At 46.1% G+C, this 22,298-nt stretch overlaps 1 protein-coding gene across 2 annotated transcripts in view; it reads right to left on the minus strand.

Moving 5' to 3' along the window:
- The window catches only part of AGXT2 (alanine--glyoxylate aminotransferase 2), a 399,919-nt gene that overhangs the window by 82,205 nt on the left and 295,416 nt on the right, over positions 1-22,298 (minus strand). For both annotated transcript variants that reach the window (XM_078674933.1, XM_078674934.1), the window contains exon 12: positions 21,644-21,793. In XM_078674933.1, the coding sequence (XP_078531059.1) occupies positions 21,644-21,793 (150 nt within the window). The remainder of the gene's footprint in view (positions 1-21,643; positions 21,794-22,298) is intronic.

Genomic DNA, 22,298 nt, shown 5'->3' on the forward strand with positions numbered 1-22,298 from the left:
CATACGGCCCCAGGAAACACATATCTGAGTAATGGGTATACCTGTATTAGTCAGATCACCTAGGCCTGTAGGAGTCCAGGACTCTCAGCCTCTGCATGTGCTTGAGCCAAGTGGGCCACATAATCAAGGCATCTGAGTTTCTCCACTAAAAGCATCTCGCCCTCTGGTCAAGCAACTCCTTTTTTTCTGAAGGGCACAAATTACTTCTAATTGGAGTTTATGTAATTTTAAATCCATATCAGGCAGTGCTCTAGTCGTCAGCCAGTCAAAGCTTTATTCGAAATGTAAAAACAAATCATAAAAGCACGTGCAATACAATCACAGAAACAAAAAGATAAATTTCAATTTAAAAATTATATAAAAAATCATAAAAGCAACAACAGTACATAAATAAAGACAAATACATCAATACATTTCATTTTGTAAAAAGTAACATGTGTTAAAATAAGATTAAATCAATACGATGAATCAGCTGATCATTGAAGAGCGGGGGAGTAGGATAAATTGAGCGTGGAGATGTAGCGACCACTCGGTACACGACCAGTGATGCCCATCCAGTAGTTGTTCTGTTCTTTTTGGCAATGCGACAAGCCATATAATGTTCTAGGGTAGAATTCAGTTAGACTCCAGATAGATATAGGCCCATCTCCTGTTTGTGGCTGCCAAGATTGAAAGTATGGGACGACATGTTTATTCCTAAATTTAACAAGTACCAAATCGCCCGCAATATATTTTGGGAGAGGTCCTAACCAGCCCACCCTTCTAACGCTTAGTATGGTGCCATCAATGTTGGGTGGGAGAGGTCTATTTTTAGATAGCCAGAACACTACCTTGTTTCTTAGATCCTGGTGGCTTTCGTGTTTCCCCTTTGGGAGTTCTGGTACACCTGAGAGGACGCACACAATGGGGGCGGCCTCTGGTGGCAGATGTAGATGATTGGTTTTATGTGACATATTGTCATAATTGACCGTTATTCCCTTTTGAAATGACATTTCTTTGTTCGGCCCGTCTCTAGGGTAGGAACTCCGTAAAGTTGTGACTGCCTTCGAGGGGTTTATGTTTTTACTATGCGGGGTTACTGATTGATTACGGGTGGTCTTACTTTGTATGGTGGTATTGGGCATTTCTGTGGGGGCTGGACACTGTGCTTGAGAGGGTCCTGCCATAGTTCTTAAAAGTAGAGAATTAGCCTTAATTGCTTCCTCAACCCCCGAGAGCCTATCCCCTAAGCTAGTCATTTTATCAATCAACGGAGAAATTATTGACTTCATCATATTTTCAAGCGAGGCAAGTAAAGAGGCATGGGTAGATACTTTCAATGTTACAGTGCTGGGAGTGTTGGGCAGTGGGGAATTTGTATTTAGTTTTTGTTGCTTGGCCCGCCTCCCCGTTTGTTTGACCCCATCTCTCTTCCTTTTAGTAGAGGAGACCTGGGTAGCAACTGTGGATTGTGAGTTTACTATTGGGCGTGTTGCGAGGGGAGTACCCTGTAGGATTTGGGTAAGTTGAAGTGAACAACTAGACCTAGGACTAATCGTTGCTATGGGGGAAATAGGATTCAGAAAAGGGGGTGGTGGTGAACAGAGTGCCTGAATTAAGCAGACCACTCTTACCCAGTCCAAAGATCAGGGCTTGATCCATCACCGTCAGGATTCAAGCAAGTCGGGCCGACGACGCCTGAAATGGCAGAAACCGGTCCCCGGAAGCTTGTCTCCTTTCTGGTGAAGAATTGGCTTGGTAGTTTGGTCTGCCCTGTTCCCATGATGCACTGGGCCAGGGACAGTCTAATTTGCATATAGCCAGGTTCTGAGCTGGGATGGGGCAGTGAGCTAAATAACGGTGATGGATCAAGCCCTGATCTTTGGACTGGGTAAGAGTGGTGTGCTTAATTCAGACACTCTGTTCATCACCACCCCCTTTTCTGAATCATTTTGTCCACCATAAGCGTGGAAGGGTATACTCAGACATGAGTCCCTTGCTCACTGCTCCATCAGGATTCAAGCAAGCCGGGCCGACGACGCCTGAAATGGCAGAAACCGGTCCCCGGAAGCTTGTCTCCTTTCTGGTGAAGAATTGGCTTGGTAGTTTGGTCTGCCCTGTTCCCATGATGCACTGGGCCAGGGACAGACTAATTTGCATATAGCCAGGTTCTGAGCTGGGATGGGGCAGTGAGCTAAATAACGGTGATGGATCAAGCCCTGATCTTTGGACTGGGTAAGAGTGGTCTGCTTAATTCAGACACTCTGTTCATCACCACCCCCTTTTCTGAATCATTTTGTCCACCATAAGCGTGGAAGGGTATACTCAGACATGAGTCCCTTGCTCACTGCTCCATCAGGATTCAAGCAAGCCGGGCCGACGACGCCTGAAATGGCAGAAACCGGTCCCCGGAAGCTTGTCTCCTTTCTGGTGAAGAATTGGCTTGGTAGTTTGGTCTGCCCTGTTCCCATGATGCACTGGGCCAGGGACAGACTAATTTGCATATAGCCAGGTTCTGAGCTGGGATGGGGCAGTGAGCTAAATAACGGTGATGGATCAAGCCCTGATCTTTGGACTGGGTAAGAGTGGTCTGCTTAATTCAGACACTCTGTTCATCACCACCCCCTTTTCTGAATCATTTTGTCCACCATAAGCGTGGAAGGGTATACTCAGACATGAGTCCCTTGCTCACTGCTCCATCAGGATTCAAGCAAGCCGGGCCGACGATGCCTGAAATGGCAGAAACCGGTCCCCGGAAGCTTGTCTCCTTTCTGGTGAAGAATTGGCTTGGTAGTTTGGTCTGCCCTGTTCCCATGATGCACTGGGCCAGGGACAGACTCATTTGCATATAGCCAGGTTCTGAGCTGGGATGGGGCAGTGAGCTAAATAACGGTGATGGATCAAGCCCTGATCTTTGGACTGGGTAAGAGTGGTCTGCTTAATTCAGACACTCTGTTCATCACCACCCCCTTTTCTGAATCATTTTGTCCACCATAAGCGTGGAAGGGTATACTCAGACATGAGTCCCTTGCTCACTGCTCCATCAGGATTCAAGCAAGCCGGGCCGACGACGCCTGAAATGGCAGAAACCGGTCCCCGGAAGCTTGTCTCCTTTCTGGTGAAGAATTGGCTTGGTAGTTTGGTCTGCCCTGTTCCCATGATGCACTGGGCCAGGGACAGACTAATTTGCATATAGCCAGGTTCTGAGCTGGGATGGGGCAGTGAGCTAAATAACGGTGATGGATCAAGCCCTGATCTTTGGACTGGGTAAGAGTGGTCTGCTTAATTCAGACACTCTGTTCTTCACCACCCCCTTTTCTGAATCATTTTGTCCACCATAAGCGTGGAAGGGTATACTCAGACATGAGTCCCTTGCTCACTGCTCCATCAGGATTCAAGCAAGCCGGGCCGACGACGCCTGAAATGGCAGAAACCGGTCCCCGGAAGCTTGTCTCTTTCTGGTGAAGAATTGGCTTGGTAGTTTGGTCTGCCCTGTTCCCATGATGCACTGGGCCAGGGACAGACTAATTTGCATATAGCCAGGTTCTGAGCTGGGATGGGGCAGTGAGCTAAATAACGGTGATGGATCAAGCCCTGATCTTTGGACTGGGTAAGAGTGGTCTGCTTAATTCAGACACTCTGTTCATCACCACCCCCTTTTCTGAATCATTTTGTCCACCATAAGCGTGGAAGGGTATACTCAGACATGAGTCCCTTGCTCACTGCTCCATCAGGATTCAAGCAAGCCGGGCCGACGACGCCTGAAATGGCAGAAACCGGTCCCCGGAAGCCTGTCTCCTTTCTGGTGAAGAATTGGCTTGGTAGTTTGGTCTGCCCTGTTCCCATGATGCACTGGGCCAGGGACAGACTAATTTGCATATAGCCAGGTTCTGAGCTGGGATGGGGCAGTGAGCTAAATAACGGTGATGGATCAAGCCCTGATCTTTGGACTGGGTAAGAGTGGTCTGCTTAATTCAGACACTCTGTTCATCACCACCCCCTTTTCTGAATCATGGGGGAAATAGGAGCACTAGGTTGCAGGTCTCCTGCTTCCACAGGAGCGTACTTGGATTTACACACATTATTTAGTTCTTCCAGTAATGATATTGCTTGGGTTGCATCGGCAGACTGTGGAGAAGAACACATACTGGGGGAACTATCCATGGCTGGCGAACGCTCTATTCTCTCTAATTCACTGGCGATAGGGAGAATAGAACTCTTAATGTAATAATCCATCGTTCCCCTGAGCAAATTACTCTGGGTGGAAGATTTTCTAATGCCCCCCTTGCAAGTCATAGCAAACTAGCTTTTGGTAGTGGACACTGAATCAATATCACCTCCCCAATAAATAGTTCACCGGTTCCACTATGATGATGCTTGGGAGAGACCTGTATAGAAGTTGAGATAGTCAATGGGTATCTGTACCTTAAATCCTTTCCCTTCTTTTCTTAGTTCAGTTCCAAGAGGGGTGCCCCGACCCGGCCTCCTCTGGCCTTAGATGGTCCCGCCCTTGTCCCGGTCTTGTCCCGGCGCCGACCCGCGACGCGGGGGTAGCCTTGAATTTATGCGCATCCTGGCGCGGGTCAGAGCGGCTTCCTGCCCCAAAGGACGCTGGAGATTGCAGTTCCCTCGGGCCGGTCTCCCCTGACACTGCGGCCGAGCTCAGGTGTTGTAAATGTAAATGTACAGGAATTTATATAGCGCAAATCACCGAGCGGTTTCTAAGCGCTTGCTTAGGGAACCCATCCTGGTATTCCCCTGTGAGATAACCCCGGCAGGGTATTCGCAAGGTGAAAACCAGGCATCCCGCCGCGAGGGGCCGTTGTGTAGATTAAGCAAGCTATTGCCCAGAGTCGCAGAGTGTGAACCCGTAAATCGAGTAGGCACCGGAGCGAGAATTGTCGAGTCCATGGACATTTTAGGACTCAAGACCCCGCCGAGCCGGGAATCGAACCCTGGTCCCGGGCTGACCTCTGCTTCCAGGTCTGCCTCCTCTAACCAGTGAGCCACACTTCTCCACTTCTAGGGCTTCGGCGGCAGCAGGAGACCCCAGCCAACAGTGACAGGAAGGCAGTGCTTCACAAGGTCCAACCCCAACTTCCCCCAACAACGAGCAGGGCTCCGGGATGATGCGAGTAGGTCCTACGCCTCAGTATACCAAAAGGGTGCTTATAAACTTGTGCCTCTTTTATTAACACAGTCTTCCCAAGATAAAGACATAAAGTTCAAGCACAGTTCTCCCAAGATATAACACAGATACAGCACAGAGTTGAAGCAACCACACTAAAAAAGCACAGAGGGAGAAGCAAAAGTCAATCCTGCTTTCCGCTTACAGCTAAGCTGGATGTAGAGGTCGTTTTCTCTCTCCCCTAATCTGATCGAATTATTGGCATGAAATTCTTATAAATATAAATAGTCACTATCAATGTCGCTGATGGGCTCATAGCAGTGAGCACTGCTCTGCACTGCGCTGCGCTCGTCGCTGTGTGGCTTCAAGGGAAACATGTACTTGCAGATCAAAGCGGTCACCGCCGTCGCAGCCTCTTACTCCTTCCCCCTCACCTGCTGTGGGCTCTGAATCTGCCAGGAGAGTGCAGGTGCCGCAGACAAAATCGCTCGGGCATCTGAACAGAAGAAATTCACCGCAGAAGCCAAAGAGTGCTTCACCCCACTGCCTGGTCCAGAGTCCGGCCGCAGTTCAAAAAAGCACCGCCGCCGAGCCGTAATCACTCAGTAGGGCTCAGCAGAGCTCACAACTCTGGAAACGCCAGGACGCCAGGAATGATCCACCATTGCTGGGGGCGGGGCCAACCAGTGCTCTAGTCAATATTTGCCTTTTACTTACTATTGTGGCAAAGCAGTGTACCTGATGACTGTCCTGAATGCCTCCCTCTCCATTTCAGCGTTAGATGCTGTCCCCTGGTTCTCTATGAAGTCATTCCTTATCGCCTTGTCTTGGGAACACCGGAATGCTGGATCTTCTAAGGCAGCGCTTTGAAGTCACCATGTTGGTATTGGCATGAACAGTTTGCACCATCTAAATTTCATTACTAAAGGTTTATGGTCAGTATGGGATTTTCCCAGATATTTTGTCAGGAGCTCCAATGTGGGCACATGAAGGTACCCAATAATTCTATCAGGACGGACATGCAAGTCGTGCACAGGGGAATAAATGGAGTATTCCCTGCAAGGTGTTTTTCTTCCCCTTGAAGGAAAGTCAGTTAGGGAGGAAGCCAGGATGTCAGTAATTTGCAAATGGACCTGCATTTTCACAAGTAAATGTAAGGTGAGACCTAGAGAAAGCAACCCTTTATTGCCCCATTCATGTTGGTACCAACCCCAGTGGAGGGGAGCTATCCCCAGAACCAGTTCTGAGTGATAACAGAGGAGAAGACTACTCAGTTCTCAGGCCACACCCCTGGATGGCCACACAGGTTTGCACAAAGGGGGAAAGGCATTCCCCATGTTGGATTTGTGGGCATAGCGGCACTGCGGAATAGTTTGCAGTTGAGCAAACAGGAATGGCTGAAAATGTCCGTATGATTGCCAGTGGGAACCTTTACCCTGTTGGTTAAGGGGGAGCCAGGAGTCACCCTAAAAACTACTTAGCGCCAACGATAAATGTAGCACCACACGGCACCCTCCTCAGAACATTTCTTTGTGCTGTTTTAGATCTGTGAGGAGACTTAAAGGGTTTGATCTGCTCCCACTTTTATCCAGGACAAAGAAGTGGACTACAAGAGGCAGCTGTGTGGCCTCAGCTACAGGACACAATAGGCTGCAAGAGGCCTTTTCCTTAAAGTGCTCGGCTGATGAGGAGCAACAGCACTTGGACTGGACATGCTGGTGGCCCCTGCACGAATGACTCTTGACACCTAGTGCTGTCCCCGAGGTCCTGGCCCCTTGGCTGTGTCTAACTAGACTTCTCCAGACAACTCTGAAAAGGTGAGACTTAAAATGTGTTTGGAACTTCCGGACCTCCAGAGGACTGGGACTAATCTCCAAAGCCAATCCACCCAAGGTGCAACTTCACTGTGCTGAAGAAACATGTTTCTCCTGCTTGGCGCTTTTCCGCAGCAGTAAATCCATGTCAGCAGGCCCTCAGCAAGAAGGTATTTGGCCTTGTGGAACTCATAATCTGATACAACCTGTAAACTATCCCATTGGTGGGTTCTGAGCTCTGAAGAGAGACTAAGTTCAAACGTAGAAATCTTGACTGGGCCAAGGCGCCAAAAGTATCCGACCAACTTGACAACTTCCCTAGGCACGAAATTTTGATTTTCCTGCTTGGAACTTTTCCTACCAAACCCAATAACTTTATGAGGACCACATCCAATGGCTGCACAACTCTGAGTGGACTTTCTCTGATACAAGCTGCAACATTGCCGCGCTGGAAAACTTCTATTTCAGGGACTAAGTCCAAAGGTGAAATTTCCAACGTGGAAGAACAGGTTTGGTGTATCCTCCATTTTGGTAGTCCTGATATTGCTCCTTGGTCCCAGGCTACTGCGACCATAGATTACAATTGGTGGTTAGTGCTTTCTGGAACTATTTTTCCTTAAATCTTCCAAAATTCATCTCTCTTGTTCCCCTTATTGGATTTTTGTCATTTTGGTGTCATTTTGTTTATTAAATTATATCCTTTTTTTAAATTGGAGTGAGATTTTTATTGTGTTGTGCCCTTCAGTGGTCTTTATGGATCACCTCTTCTTTCACATGCCTTATAGCGCCATTAAAGCCAGAGTGACCTCCACCACAGTGTACCCCAAAGTCACGATCGGGCCTACACCTCTGACCGAGTCCCAAGTTCTAAGAGGTCGATGGGACTGAAATGTTCTTCTTCCGGAGTTCACCAGCTGTGCAAACGAGAACAGAGTCAGAGCCTCTTTGGTGCGCTCCAGTATTTGGAAGGGGCGTGTTAAGGGTGTCCCTTCCAAATACCGAATTCTACCAGTATGCATGAATGTTTTGTGACCGTGAATGTGCGATAACCCATTCACAAATGAGAGGGAGTCCCGAAGGACCCCTTCCCCTTTGTGAATGGTTGTAAAAGCATTTTTAAGAGCAGGCAGTGGTCCCACGGAACACTGCCGGGTCTTAAAAAATGAAAAAGAAACCTTTTTATTTCATTTTTTGAAAAGCATCTCGTTTTTCTTTAAGGAAAACTGGCTCCTTTACAAAACAAAGATTGCTTTATTTAAAAAACAATCACGGACATGGAGGTCTGCTGCGCTCAGCAGGGGACAATCCCTGTGATTTTTGCGATTCCTAGGGGGTTGCAAAGTGCGATCCACCTCATTAATATTAATGAGGTAGAGCAATGTGCGACCCCCTAGGAATTGCAATCAGAAACTCTAAGTTTCATGCATTGTAAATTGTGATTACCTAATTGCAATTCTCAGGAATTCGCAATTAGGTATTTGCAATTTACAATGTTGATGCATGTGCCCCTTAGTCTTTAACAGATCCTGCCCACCACCTCCTTCTTTCCGGCATTTGCTTGCACTTGTGACTGTGTTATGTTACAAGGATGCATTGCTGCTGATCCTGTATTCTAGACCTCTACTTAAGTGTGTTCTTGGAGTTACACCATTACTGTTATTCTGGAGGCTTCATAGCGCATCACAGTTCCATCAGTTGACACAACTTCTCCTCAAACTCCTGGAAGAATAGAAAGTCAATGGTCTACTGTTCTGAGACGTTTTGAATCCAACCTTGTCAGCCGTACACAAGTGAAAGTGTCAACCTCTCTATGCAGCCTCTTGTCTTTGCCACAAGGTTTTCCAGAAGGATCCATTTTCTTTCCAACCCCCTTTCCAACCCTATTTATACACAACATTTCTCAGTTCTCCTAAAACAATCGAAGATCGTTTTTTATCTATCAGCTGGTGACACTCAGTTGTACCCGAGAGTCTCCTCATCAGAATCTAGGAAATACGACAGAGGACCTGCAATCATGGCTGACAACACCATCTTGAAGTGAATTCCCTGAAAATAAAGCTCTTCATGTTCTGACCCCTCTCTGCGAAAGCCTGTAAATAAACTGCTCGAAAGCAAACCCACTATTGTCGAAATGCTGAAACACTGGACATCACCCTCAACAATGAACAGAAACTGCACAAAGACACCAACACACTAGCAAATAAAGGCAATCTAACAAATCAGACTCTTATAGTGAATTGTATCACTCCTACCAGTGGATGGCTTCAAAACAGCATTCTAAATACTATGGGGCAGATCTACAAGAAAGTGCCGCATAACAGCACCGCAAGCCCTTTGGCTGCGCCACGCTGCGGCACTTTCAGAGCACAGTAATGCGACATATCTTCAATGATATGTCGCATTCCAGTGCTCTCCCCTGCGCTGGCGCAAAAACAGCAGCCATGGTGCAAGGATGCCTGCGCCATGGGGAGATTGCTTTTGTGAAGGAAGGGGCACCTTCCTGCACAAAAGCAATCACTGCAGGCATTTTCCTCTTTCAATGCGTGCTGTAGAATGCAGCACGCATTGAAAGAGGAAAAAACGAGGAGAAATGAAAACATTTCTCCTCGTTTCGCTTGGCTACGCCACCCTTAGGGTAGCGTAGCAAACTGACGCATTTCCAGGTTTACAATTTCTCATAAATCAGGAAATGCATCAGTGGACATGGGTGTTGCGTGGAAACACCCACAGCAACACCCATGTTCCGCCCCTAACACGCAAAGTGTTGCGTGAACAGGGGTGATACTTACAATCACAGGTTAAGTGACGCAAGGTGACTTTACCTGTGCTTGTAAATATCCCTTAGTTGACTGCGCCACCGGTGCGTCACGGAACGTGATGCACCGGTGGCGCATGGGGCTTGTAAATATTCCCCCCACTTTTGAGTTTGGATTACGACAGCTCCTTGCTAACTAGCACTCCCAGGAATCCATCTGCCCCCTTTAATAGCTGCCATCAAAGCAGAGACTAGACTAATTTAAGGTACCCAAAAATCAAATCACATCAAGTTTGATCAACCTGCATGGCTTCTCATAGAATTCCGAAGCCTACAGTTGTATAATTGCTGTATAGTTCACAAGGTTTGCTTGTGGAGGGTGTAAATTAACCAACTCAGAAATTAACAATCTAAGAATATTCCTCATCACTCAGAAGCACAGACCTGCTCTGCGTGGAAACTCCCACGTTAAAAAACACACAAGAAGTCTGAAGCAAACTATTTTGAGAAATGCTCCAAAGATCCGGAACTCCATCCTTCTAGCTATCAGGCAAAAGCCATCGTATGTCAGCTTCAAGGATGCTAAAATGTAAGGTTGCTAAGATTTGGGATGATGAAAGATTTTCAGGGCTAAGTTGCTGCTAGCCAGTGGTGAAACTGGCAGCTATGATTTTATACTGCTTGAACACTTCGGCTGATTTATTATGTTTTAGCACAACACAGACCACCAACAAAAGTTGCAGCAAGTAGAAGAAATATATATTTATTAGCAAGCATTGGCTATGCTTATTGTTCTCCCTTTGCAGTTTAGGAAAGGAAAGGAATGGCTTGTGAATACAGAAGAGACTTGTTTGTTTCAGGTTTTTATCAGTAATAGTGCAGACCGTATGTAACTGTATATACACTGTATTCTTTTTAGTACATAAAGACGTTGAAGTTGTTTTAAATCTGTAACCTCTTGCGAAATTTTGTCTGGAGTTTTTTTATATGTGCAGTTGTTTACATCATTTACTTTCTTATTAAGTAGTTTAGAAGTGTGAAAAACAGCCTTATTCATTCCATTTATTAAAAAACTTACATTTCTGTTGTGTTTATTCTATTTCTCGTTCCCATGTAAGTATGGTTCAATATAGTTAAATGCCAGCCAATGTAAACCTTTATATCTATGATGGTCAACTTTCCATTATCACTTTGCAGGACACTTAGGACGTGTGAAGACATTTTGCAACGCGTTTATTGGGGAGCGGGGAGCTATGAGTCTAATCTATTCTATTAGCCGGATTTAGAGAGCGCGTGGCTACCCGACAAAGGGCTTTCCAGCACAGTCTGGTCTAGCTAGAGTGAGAATAACTGGGGTGACTAGTGCAAGAGATTGGTTTTTAGTTTCTCTCTAAAGCTAAGGAAGTTTTGGTCCATTATCAAGCTGATGGGCACAGAGTTCCAGAGTTTGGATGCGCCAAAAGAGAAGGATCAATGTCCACTTCTAGCTCTGCTGATTCTGGGAACAGTTAGAAGACCATTATTGTTGGACCTAAGAGCCCCGTTGGCCTGGTGAGGGGTAATCAACTGATGAAGGTCCTCTGGACCTCCTTTGTATTTCCGTCAATGTGAGATGCAAAGTGCCTTTAATTGTACTCTGCAATTTATGGGCAACCAATAAAGAGAATTTTTTATATAAACTGTTTTTATTCAACAAAATATTCTGGTCATCACTTACAATTAATTATTGGTTGCATCAGTATCACTCCTTAAAGTCGAATAAATACATGGCATTTGATGTTATACACAGCAGGGAAAAAAGCTCAATAGTCGTGCAAATTAAGGCAATAATGGTTTGTCTAGGGAGGGGACAAGAGGGGGTTCACAAATATTGCCACAATGTACATTCCAATTATTCCAGACAGCCATCCATTTCTGGGGGCAGCCATGTGCAACATACACAGTATTTTCCCTGATCATACTCCAGTCCATCTCTGCCTTCCAGGCACTCAGCGTTGGCGGCGCAGCTGCTCCTCATAGACGGGCAATATTTTGTTTGGCCACCATTTGGCCAAGGGTCGCCCAAAGTTTGCCCTTGCTGTTAAGGTCCGTGGGCTCCCACACATTCAGAAGGCACCTCTTGGCTTTGGGCCGAATTGCCACTCTCCAGACTGTACTCATACATTTGTGTACCTGTTTCCAATAGTCTTGACTCATCGCACATTCCCAGATAATATGCACAAAGGAGCCCTCTAATCTACACTATCTCTTACACAGCCCGTCGTCAACCCTACCCATTAGTACCAGCCTAGGACCGGAGATGTAGATTTGGTGTAAAATCTTTAATTGGACAAGTTTCAGTTTGGATGAGATAGCAACTTCCCTATGGGAGGACAGTGCTTCCTGCCATTCTTCATCATCTAGTTCGAGGCCGTCTTGCTCCCATCGCTCCCTTAATGATACCATGGTGTCCGGGGTCTGGTTGATGAGCTTTTTGTACGTGAGGGAAATGGCTTTGTCTGGCATATACCCATCTAGCAATCTGTCCTCCAAAGGAGAGGATTGCGGAGGGGAGGACCCAGTGAGGATGTTAGTTTGGAGTGAGTGTTGGACTTGTATGTATCTAAAATATTCTGTGTCTGCTACCTCGTGTGTCTGTTGGATTGAGGCGAATGAGACCACCCCGTTCACTCCCCAAAGATCCCCAATGCGGGAGCGCCCAATTAGATCCCATTTATCAAAGCCCCTTGTCCTCCCAAGTGAGCCCAAGCGCTCGGAGTCCCACAGAGGAGTGGCGAGTGTGAGCTTTTAGGCCCAGCCTAAGATATGGTTGACCATATCTCAGAATTGGACCGAGTGTTGTGTAGGTCCCGTTAGTGAGAAGTTGTTCAATGAAGAGATTTGAGTGCTGCTCATGCTCACTGAGTTTTAAGAATACAGTGTTTGGACAGTTGTGCACTGAATTTATGTACTGAATAACTTGGAGGTTTTTTTGTAACTGACATTGTACTGCACAAATAAAGTGAATTGCCATTGTCAAGACGGGAAAGGATCAATTCTTGAATCACAATTCTTCATGACTTCATCAGGATTAATTAGGCACTATTAGAATGCAAAAGTAATCATGGCCACCATTGATTCAGTGGAAGTCTGAGCCCAAACAGGGACTCTGGGGGAGGGGGTCGGTGTCATGCAGGGGGAAATAATGTTTTTTTTTTAAGAAGCTAAACTTACCTCGACGGGTCCGTGCCATCTCTGCTCCTGATCTCCTGCCTCCGACAGGAACAGGAATCCAGGCTCCCTTTCCTAAGGCAATCACAACGGTGCAATAGCAGCGTTGTGATTGGTCTGAGCGCCGTGACACGGCACTCGGCCAGGGTCTGGAGGGGTGGGCATGTTCTCCATGCAGGCTGTAATGCAGCCTGCATGGAGAACAAGGAAGTGTGCATGACTGGTTTAGGTGGCCCAAGAGGGCCGACCAAACAGACATTGCGCACTTTGGATTGAGTATATCACTTCTCCCCTGCCCTGCTCGGAGAGCAAAGCAGACCCATCCCGCCCCAAAGCAGCAGGACACGTCAGGAAGCATAAAATGATAATAACAAAGTTATTACCATTTTATATTTCTCTTCTTCACACAGTGGGGCGACGCTCCTCCGCCCCTTCCTTGTGGAGCCTAATGTGCTTCACAGTATTAACATTTATTGAATTTTGATGTTTAGACTCAGCTAGAAATTAAGAACCTGAATTCTTTTTTTTTTTTTTTTTTTTTTTTTTTATTAGAAATTTTTATTGATATACAAAGAAGGTCGTACAAAAATATATATATACAGTACAGATAGAGGTACACAGGCGTCGATCATATATATCCATTGTCTATTGTTCTCCCTCCATTGGAGAAGAAAAGAGAAAAGAGAGGGGGGGGGGGGTTGATTGTCCTTTATTGGGTCGTTCTCAGGAGCTCATCAAGCGGGTCCCACATGTGCAGCTTGGCTTTGTGTTCTTTCGAGAACGTGCCTGTGATGTTGTCAGCCCCCCTCAGGAAGGTAATCCAGTTGATCCATGTTTTAAAGTTTGCTTTGGCTGTGTTTTTCCAGTTCGTTAGGATCATTTTGAGGGCTGCTGTGAGGAGTAGGTCTAAGAGTTCTCTTTCTTCTTTACTTTTAAGGTCCGCTGTTAGGTGCTCAGTCGCCAGGCTGACGAAGCTGATCTCCAGATTTGTTTTGAGCATATCGTTCAGGAAGGTGTTGATTTGTGCCCAGAACTTCTTAACTTTCACGCAGGTGAAGACAAGGTGTTCGAGGGTCCCTTCCTCTTTCAGACAGTTCCAGCATTTGTCTGAGTCTGCTATGCCGACCTTGTGGAGTCTGGATGGTGTCCAGTATGCGTTGTGGAGCAGCCAGTATTTTGTTTGCGCTAGTTGTGGGGTGATTTTGTTTGTTGTCGCTGAACTCCACATTATTGCTCGCTCCTTTTCATTTAATTGCCTGCCCAGGCGCATCTCCCAAGTGTTGGTTGCTTTTTTGTTCTGCGCCATCTTAGATGGGCTGAGTAGTTTATAGATTTTTGCCGTTTGATGACCTGCTGAGTCGATGAGCTGCATATACTTGATGATCCCCGGCTCTCCTCCGCACAGGTTAGCCTTTGTTATCGCTGTCTTAATTTTTAAGAAGTTGTAGAACTCTTGGTTCGGGAGGTCATGTAGCTGCTGCACGTTTTGGAACGTCAGCGGTTTTTTCTTTGTTTCCAATTGGCTGGGCATGCTGATGCCTTCGCCAATCCACGTATCATTGTGCAGTATCGCCCCTTGGTAGGTCACTTTAGAGTTAAACCAGATGGATTCCCAAGCCGTGCCCTTCAGCTTCTGCGCCATGAGCCTGTCAACTTTCAGCAGGGCATCTCTGGTGTGTTTCAGTATGGCGCTTGTTTTCAGTGGGTGCCGGTTTGCTGTTAGGAGTGCTATTGGCTTGAGTCCTCCTAGGATGTCTTGTTCGACCTCCAGCCATACCGGCCTGTACGTTTGTGTGGCATCTACCCAGGCGATACCCTGCCTTGCCAGACAAGCCGTCTGGTATGTCTTGAAGTTCGCCAGGTTAAGGCCTCCAAGGTCTCTTGACAGTCTTAGTTTTTGTAGGCTTATCCTTGGCTTCTTGTTTTTCCACAGGAAGATGTTTATCAGCTGGTCCAATTTTTTGTGAAATGTCTCTGTCATTGGGAGTGGTAGCATTGATAGCGTGTAGTTTATTACCGGTGTTATCATCATTTTGATCGTTTCAATGCGTCCCCACCAGCTGATGAACTTTGGTGACCATAACTCCAGTCTCTCCTTAATCTTCTTCAGCGTGAGATCCTCGTTGTGTTGGAGAGTTGACGTGAGATCTCTCCCAAAGTGGAGCCCTAGGTACTTCAGAGGTTTCGTTTGCCATGCTAGGCCGGAATCGCCTAGGACTTCTCTTGTGGTGTGGACATTCATCGGTTTACACTCCGATTTCTCCTTATTGAGTTTGTAGCCTGAGGCTTCTGCGTATTCACCTATTGTGGCCATCAGAGCTTTTATCGACGTGGAGGGGTTCGCTGTTGTGATTAGGATGTCGTCGGCGTATGCCGCTAGTTTGACGGTCTTTCTCTTGAGCTTTACGCCTGTTATCTCGGTGTTGTCCCTGATTCGGGCTAGCAGGGGCTCTAGTGCGAGCAGGAATAGTCCGGGGGAGAGGGGGCATCCTTGTCTGGTGCCTCTGCCCAGCGTGAGTGTTTCGGATGCGCTCCCGTTTACCACTATTTTCGCCTTTGGTTTGTTGTAGAGGGCCATGACCATCGCCGTGTACTTCCTGCCTAGGCCAAATGCTCCCAGACAGTTACCCAGGAAGGGCCACGAGACTCTGTCAAACGCCTTCTCCGCATCCAGCGCTATCATGACTGCCTGCTCGTTGCTGCTTGCTGTGTGGTTGATCAGGTGGCACAGTAACCTTGTGTTGTCCTGCGACAGTCTGTTCTTTATATATCCCACTTGTGAGGGGTGGATGATGTTCGGCAGGATCCTGTTTAGTCTGTTGGCTAAGACTTTTGCGTAGATCTTGCAGTCGACGTTTATTAGGGATATTGGTCTGTAGTTCTGGGGGTATTGTGGGTCTTTCCCCTCCTTGGGGATTATGGTGATGTTGGCCTCGCACATGGACTCCGTCATCCTCCCTTTCTGGATGCATGTCGAGTATGTTTGTGCCATCAGTGTTTTGATGTGTTCGCTGAAGGTTTTATAGAATGTCGCCGAGTACCCATCTGGTCCTGGCGCCTTGTTCCGTTTCAACTGGCTAATGGCGCTTCCAATCTCTTCCTCCGAGATATCAGCTTCGAGCGATTCCCTCTCCGCCTCGTCTAGCTTCGGCAGATTGGTCTTACTGAGTAGGTCACGTCCTGCATCTTTGCTCAAGTTTTGATCCTCGGTGTACAGCTCTTGGTAAAATTGTCTGAAAACCTCTAGTATTCCTTTGTTCGTTGTTTGGGATTTGTTCGTGCGGTCTGTTATTGCTGCTATCGTGTGTTGCCTTTGTTTTGCCTTCAGATAGGACGCTAGCTGTTTCCCCGCTTTGTTTGCGGCACATAGGTTGACCGACTTGAACTTCGTCAGCCAGGAGCCCGCTCTTTCACTTAGGATCTTGTTCAGCTCGTATTTCTTTTTCGTGAGCAAAGTGAGCGTGTTTCTGTCCGTTATGTTGGCACAGTGACCTCTCTCCAGTGCTGTTATTTCCTCCTCGAGCTCCCGGAGTTTTTTGTTCCGCCCTCTGTTCATCCTGGCCTTGATGTTTATCAAAGTTCCCCTTATTGTCGCTTTGAGGGCATCCCATACAGTGTCTTTCCCTACCTCGCCATTGTCGTTGTGCTCGAGGTACTCTTTGATTGTGGCTTCAATTTCTCTGACGTTCTCTCTGTTCTGGAGGATGTCATCGTTCAGTCTCCACCTCCTCGTTGGGTTCTCATTGTGTTTCCCACTTAGAGTGAGTGTTATGTGAGCGTGGTCTGAGACGGTGATTGTGGCTATCTCCGTATCTTCTATGAGGTGCGTGTGTGTGTTGGACATCAGTATGTAGTCGATCCTGCTGTAAGAGTTGTGTGGGTGTGAGTAGAAGGTATATTCTCGCGCTGTCGGGTGTTGGAGCCTCCACGGGTCTGCCAGTTGATGTTTGGTGCATAGGTCTTTGAGGGTGTTGTTGTTGTTGTTGGAGTTATGACTCGGTCTGCTCGGGTGCCTGTCTGTTGCCTGGTCCATCGTCTTGTTCATGTCCCCCGCTGTGATCAGGAGGTCCTCTTGGGGGAGATCTGCTAGCTTGCTGTCTACTCCCAGCCAGAATTGCTTGTCTTCCGAGTTCGGACCGTAAATATTGACCATGTGGATTGTGTCGCTTCCTCTCTGGACGCTTGCTATGAGCGTGCGGCCATCATCATCAGTGTCTACTGCTAGTGTTGTCATGGTGGCCTTTTTGCTCAGGATGGTTATTACTCCTCTTTTTTTCCCTTTTGCCGGCGAGCAGAGTACCTCCCCTATCCATCTCGCCTTGAGTGAATTCGCCTCCTCTTTGGAGAGCTTGGTCTCTTGGAGCATGTACACATCTCCCTTTAGTTTGGACAAGTAGTCTAGGATTTTCCTACGTTTGACTGGGTGGTTCAGTCCTTTAACATTCATGGACACTACCTTCAGGTCAGTGGCCAGGCCCGCTCTAGTTGGGTTTGTCATGGTGGTTTGGGTTCGTCGCTTGTGCTTTGCGTTCTGCGGCCCCCCCCGGGGTGGTGGATGGGAAAAAAGAGATAGGAAAAGTATAGAATGCCTGTGGAGAAAGGCAAGATTCTAGGTCCTTTGTTCATGATGCGACTGGCGGCTCTGCCGTGTACCGTCATATTCGCCGACTTCACTCCCCCCCCCTGGCCCGACCCCCTCCCTCCCTCCCCCCTCCCCCCCGTCAGTAGTAAAACGGGTGTGCGGCAGCAAGGGTCCTCCCACTCCCCCCCCCCCCAAGTTCTTCCTAAGTCTTTTTGTCCTTAGCATGCTGGCCAAACCCAAAACGAGAAGAAAGAGATAAAAAAAACCTGAATTCTTTGGCCCTGAACATGCGCCTGAATTTGCGTGAAGCAAAGCGCTCCAACAGGACAATTTATCAAAGCTCACATGACATATTCATTAACGTAACCCAACACTATTGTGACTTGCACCTTATCCGGTTAAATAAATTCAAACTCTCCTGTAAAAGTAAAAACATGCAGACAACCTCAAATAACTTCACAGAAGAAGCACTCACAGAATAAGTTACACATTTGTTTTTGATTAGGTGATTTTCCAAGAATATGAAGATGTTGAGCCAAGACCCGAATTGAGCCTGGTTCCCCAGTGAGCTGCTTTAGTTGCAAGAGCATGGCTCCTCTCCTAGGAGAGGCTGAAAGAATGCAAGTGTTAAGAAGAGGCAGACAAAAGCAATAATCCTGTGGCCATGGCAACCAGAAAACGAATCGCGTGAAAAAAAGCAACTAAACACAGAGTCCTTGTGAGTTTAATCTTCGTCTGGAAAAGAGGGATCCCTTGAACCCCCACCAGGTCTGGCCTTGCACCTACAGCGCCCTGGGCACGAATCAAATTTGCTTGGCCTTCCTTGCCCGCATTTAGTCCTAGATGCGTCCTACAACTTGATATGTGAAGATATACAAATGCAATCCGATTCTTGCACTAACTTTTTAAATAATGCTGTTTTTGCATCCTGATACTTGTGGTTCTGCATTTACAGAGAGGACAAACACAACTACAAGTACTAGAATGCAAAGAGGCAATGAAGAGCTTCATAAAATACTACTAAACACAAAAAACTAATTTTGTATTCACAAAGGTTATATGTCAAGACAGACAGAAGATTTTCACGTTTAGAAAACAATAATCAGGGGTTCCGATGCTCCCAACTGAGACACTCCCTGTCTGGCTCTCCGCTGTCCTGTCCGACCAAGTCGTCTCTGCTCCTGAGTAAAATATGGCAGCGGGCATGGTGGAGGTTGTTGGGGGTGTGGGCGGTCGGTGGTTTGCATTCATTGGCTAGGCCTTGGCTGATCACACACACCCTTCCCCACTCCTCCCCCATCCTCATTTGAATCATCCCTCTCAGCTTATTCATGCAGATGCCAAATTATAGTTGAGGGGCAAAGAGGGCAGAGGCGTGAAGGAGGTGAGAGGGAAGGAAGATCCTAAACAAGTGTGCCTGCACCCTTTATAAGAAAAAAGTAAGTTTAATTGTAGTATGGCCTTAATGCTGGAGTCAGGTCAGTTGGAGAGTGCTGAATGATACGCGAGCAGACAACTCTACGTGTCTCTTGAAGTTCTGGCCCTGGGAGGGCGCCCAGCTCGCACATGATAAAACCGGCCCTGCTCCCCACCTCATGCCCCAGGGCCGAATGACTCACTTATTGTTACATCACAACAACTTGCACCTATAAAAGTAGCAGAAAAGAACATGAATGTACCATAGGAAAAAATACCGAAAGAGACAAAAACTAAAAATAGACGGGTATAGTGATATATTACACAGGTATGAGATGAAAATAATAACAATAATGTAAATATTGTGGATGGCTTACTAAATTGTCTGGGTGCTAAATCGCCGGAAACATAAGCAACACAGCACCACTTTGTCCAACCTATTCATAGAAGAGTCTTAGACAGAGAAAGAGCAGGAGAGAAACCAATAACAGTAGAAAGAGCAGAGAAGAAAGAGAATAAAGGGAGAAAGACAGAAAGTCCAGGAGTTGACACGCATAAATCAGTTTGGGAGAGTCAAATCTTGCATATAGGAGTCAAGCGAGGACCATAATTTCTGGGAGATTTAGGGTTACCTTCTATCAACATCTGCATCTGCATGGTGTGAGTACTCCTGAGATATGTGACCCAGGCCCACCAGGTGTAGAATGAAACAAGGTCATGGTTTTTCTAGTCCATCAGGATCACCATTATAGCTATAGTTAGCAAAAGGTCTAAAAGGGCTACATAGAAAGAAGGGACTACTGAGTGCATGGGGACCCAGTATAATCGTCATGAAATCTAGCTTAATATTCATATGGAGACTTTTGGATAATTGAGACCGAATTGATTCCGAAAATGTGGTAAGGCATGGGCATATGTTCAGGTTCACCTCGTCCTTTTTACTTACAAGACCAACATTTGTCAGCGTCTGAGACTTGTAATTTAAAAAAATTGTCAGGAGTCCAATAAAGATAAAGGGAAGCTAAATGTCTTGTTTGGGTAAGAGAGGGAATAAGTTTGTGGCAAAGAAGGTGAGAACAAATTTTGGTCCATGTCGCCGCGTCTGTGAGGACTGGAGGTCAATTAGAAGGGACTGAAGGTATTTAGGATATTTAGTTTGCATGGGAAAGATAGACTTTTGTGGAATGCGGAGTAGTTTGTAGAGCCTTGATGAAGTGCAGTGCGGGGGGGCCAAAAGCTGCAGGAGGCACCCTCAGCACTGTACTCACGCTGGAGACCTACGGATAAAATCCGGAGGGGGGCCCCTCTGTGTACCTTGCAGGGGGGCCACTTCAACTTTCATTACGCCACTGAGTAGCCTTCTCAAATGTCTTTTCTTCATCTATTGTGATGGCAGCCAGCATGCGACTGCGGGAGAGACGCCTTTTCAATAATATGACAAAAGTACGAATTTTATCACTAGCCAACCTGCCTTTTACAAAGCCTAACTGAGACGGATGAATCAGTTTAATGAGGTTCCAACCATCAAGTAAGTATCTTGGCATAGAACTTTGCTTCCTTGTTGATCAATGAGATAGGCCTGAAATTTTCAGGAGAAGAGAGGTCCTTCGCTTCTTTGGTGATGGTAACATTGGTTGCTTCAGCCACTAAACCAGAAACTGCGTCAGAAGAGGCAAAATTGGACACTACGACCTTCCGTGGGGTAATATAAATATAGCAAATATTTTATAGAAGATGATTGGAAAGCTGTCAGGCCCAGGTGCTTTACCATTGGGATGAGTTTGATAGCCTCTAGAATACATTTTTGGTAATGGGTTTCTCTAGTTGGAGTCTATCGACTTCTGTGAGTTGTTTTATAGGTAGGGAATTTAAAAACTCTAGACATGACTCTATAAATGCAGGATTAGATAGTGTGCAGAGGGATGCACGGAATTACCCAAAGGTTTTTAGAATGTCACATCGGAGATGCTGCTGCTACTCCCTCTTGTTCCCACCCAGAGTTGTGAAGTTTACAACAAATAGTGGTGAAGAAGGAAATTTGAGCAAATGTGGGCAGTGCAAAACATGTCTTAGATGTGACACTGAGACGGTATTTTGTGTTGCTTTGATGTATACCCTTTCTACCAGCTGAATTTGTCTGTAACATACATACTGTGTTTTCCTTACCGAGTGTATTTTGCTTTGTGTAAAATAAAGGTACTGGAGTCCAATAGTTGCTTGTGGCAGACACATGTAAAGTGTATGTAGAGCAAAATAACAAACACTGGTTTTAATACATGCCACTCTAAGTAAATGTATCCCAGTACATCATCGGGGGAAACCACAGACTGACACAAACTTAATCACATGTAGGGATCCCTGTAATTGTTCCATGCAAAACATCACTTAGTAAACAAATTCCAGGCATGCGTTCTGGACCACACACTATGCATATGTGCAAATGATTCAAGAATAAAACCCACGGTATTTCTTGTGTAAACAAAAGTACATAGGAACTATGCATTTATGTAAAAAGTAATGTTTCTTGTATGGAGCAGAGTAGCACAATATATGTGCTCTTGGGAAGACCCACCATTGTGATGACCTCATGGGGTGGAGTGCATGGTGAATCATGGCCACGTTTCAACCACTATCTTGTTAACTTGAAATTTTGTGGCTGCTAAGTCATCATGCCACTTGTTTAATGATATGTATATTAATGACTGTTGTGCCCTATGAAGTTTAAATTTAACGCTGCAAAACCATGCTTAGTGACTGACCTGATCTGTCACCATTTCGATTCCCACCATTAGGCCCTTTCCTCGGACATCTCCAACAATTTCAACCTCGTCACGCAACTTGGCCAACTCCAACAAGAGGTAGGTTCCAACCACGTCACTGTTCTTTTGTAAGCCGTCCTCCTCTATGGCCTGGTGAGATGGAAAGACATGGACAAGAGAGAACATGTTAAGTATGGCTGACTAACAAGGACCATACATAAGAATGGAACACGTGATAAACCCAATAAGGGTCAGAGGATATTCTTGCCATCACTTTCGTAATTATAGTTCATTTTAATTTACACAAAAAATTCAACTTACAAAATGGAAAAAACTAGAACATTGTAGAAATCATTACCCACTCTTTGATTATGTTATCCTGGAATGTTTGGCAAATGTAACAAATGACTAGCGTATAGATGTGGGCAAAAGAGCAAAACGATTTATTTAAAGAACAGACAGAGCGAAGCTGTTTAAGAAATAGAAATGAGACCAGAACATTTGGGGCCAGAAGTATGACCATTCCATTTTGCAGGCTGCAAATTACGATTGTTTGTGGCTCGCAATTTCCGACTCACAAAATGGAATGTACTAATGTGTCTCAGACACATTTAGCAATTCCCAATTGGGTCGCGAATTACTTTCCTCATCAATA

This window comes from Lissotriton helveticus, chromosome 2_1, assembly GCF_964261635.1.
Source record: "Lissotriton helveticus chromosome 2_1, aLisHel1.1, whole genome shotgun sequence".
Classification (NCBI taxonomy): Eukaryota; Metazoa; Chordata; class Amphibia; order Caudata; family Salamandridae; genus Lissotriton; species Lissotriton helveticus.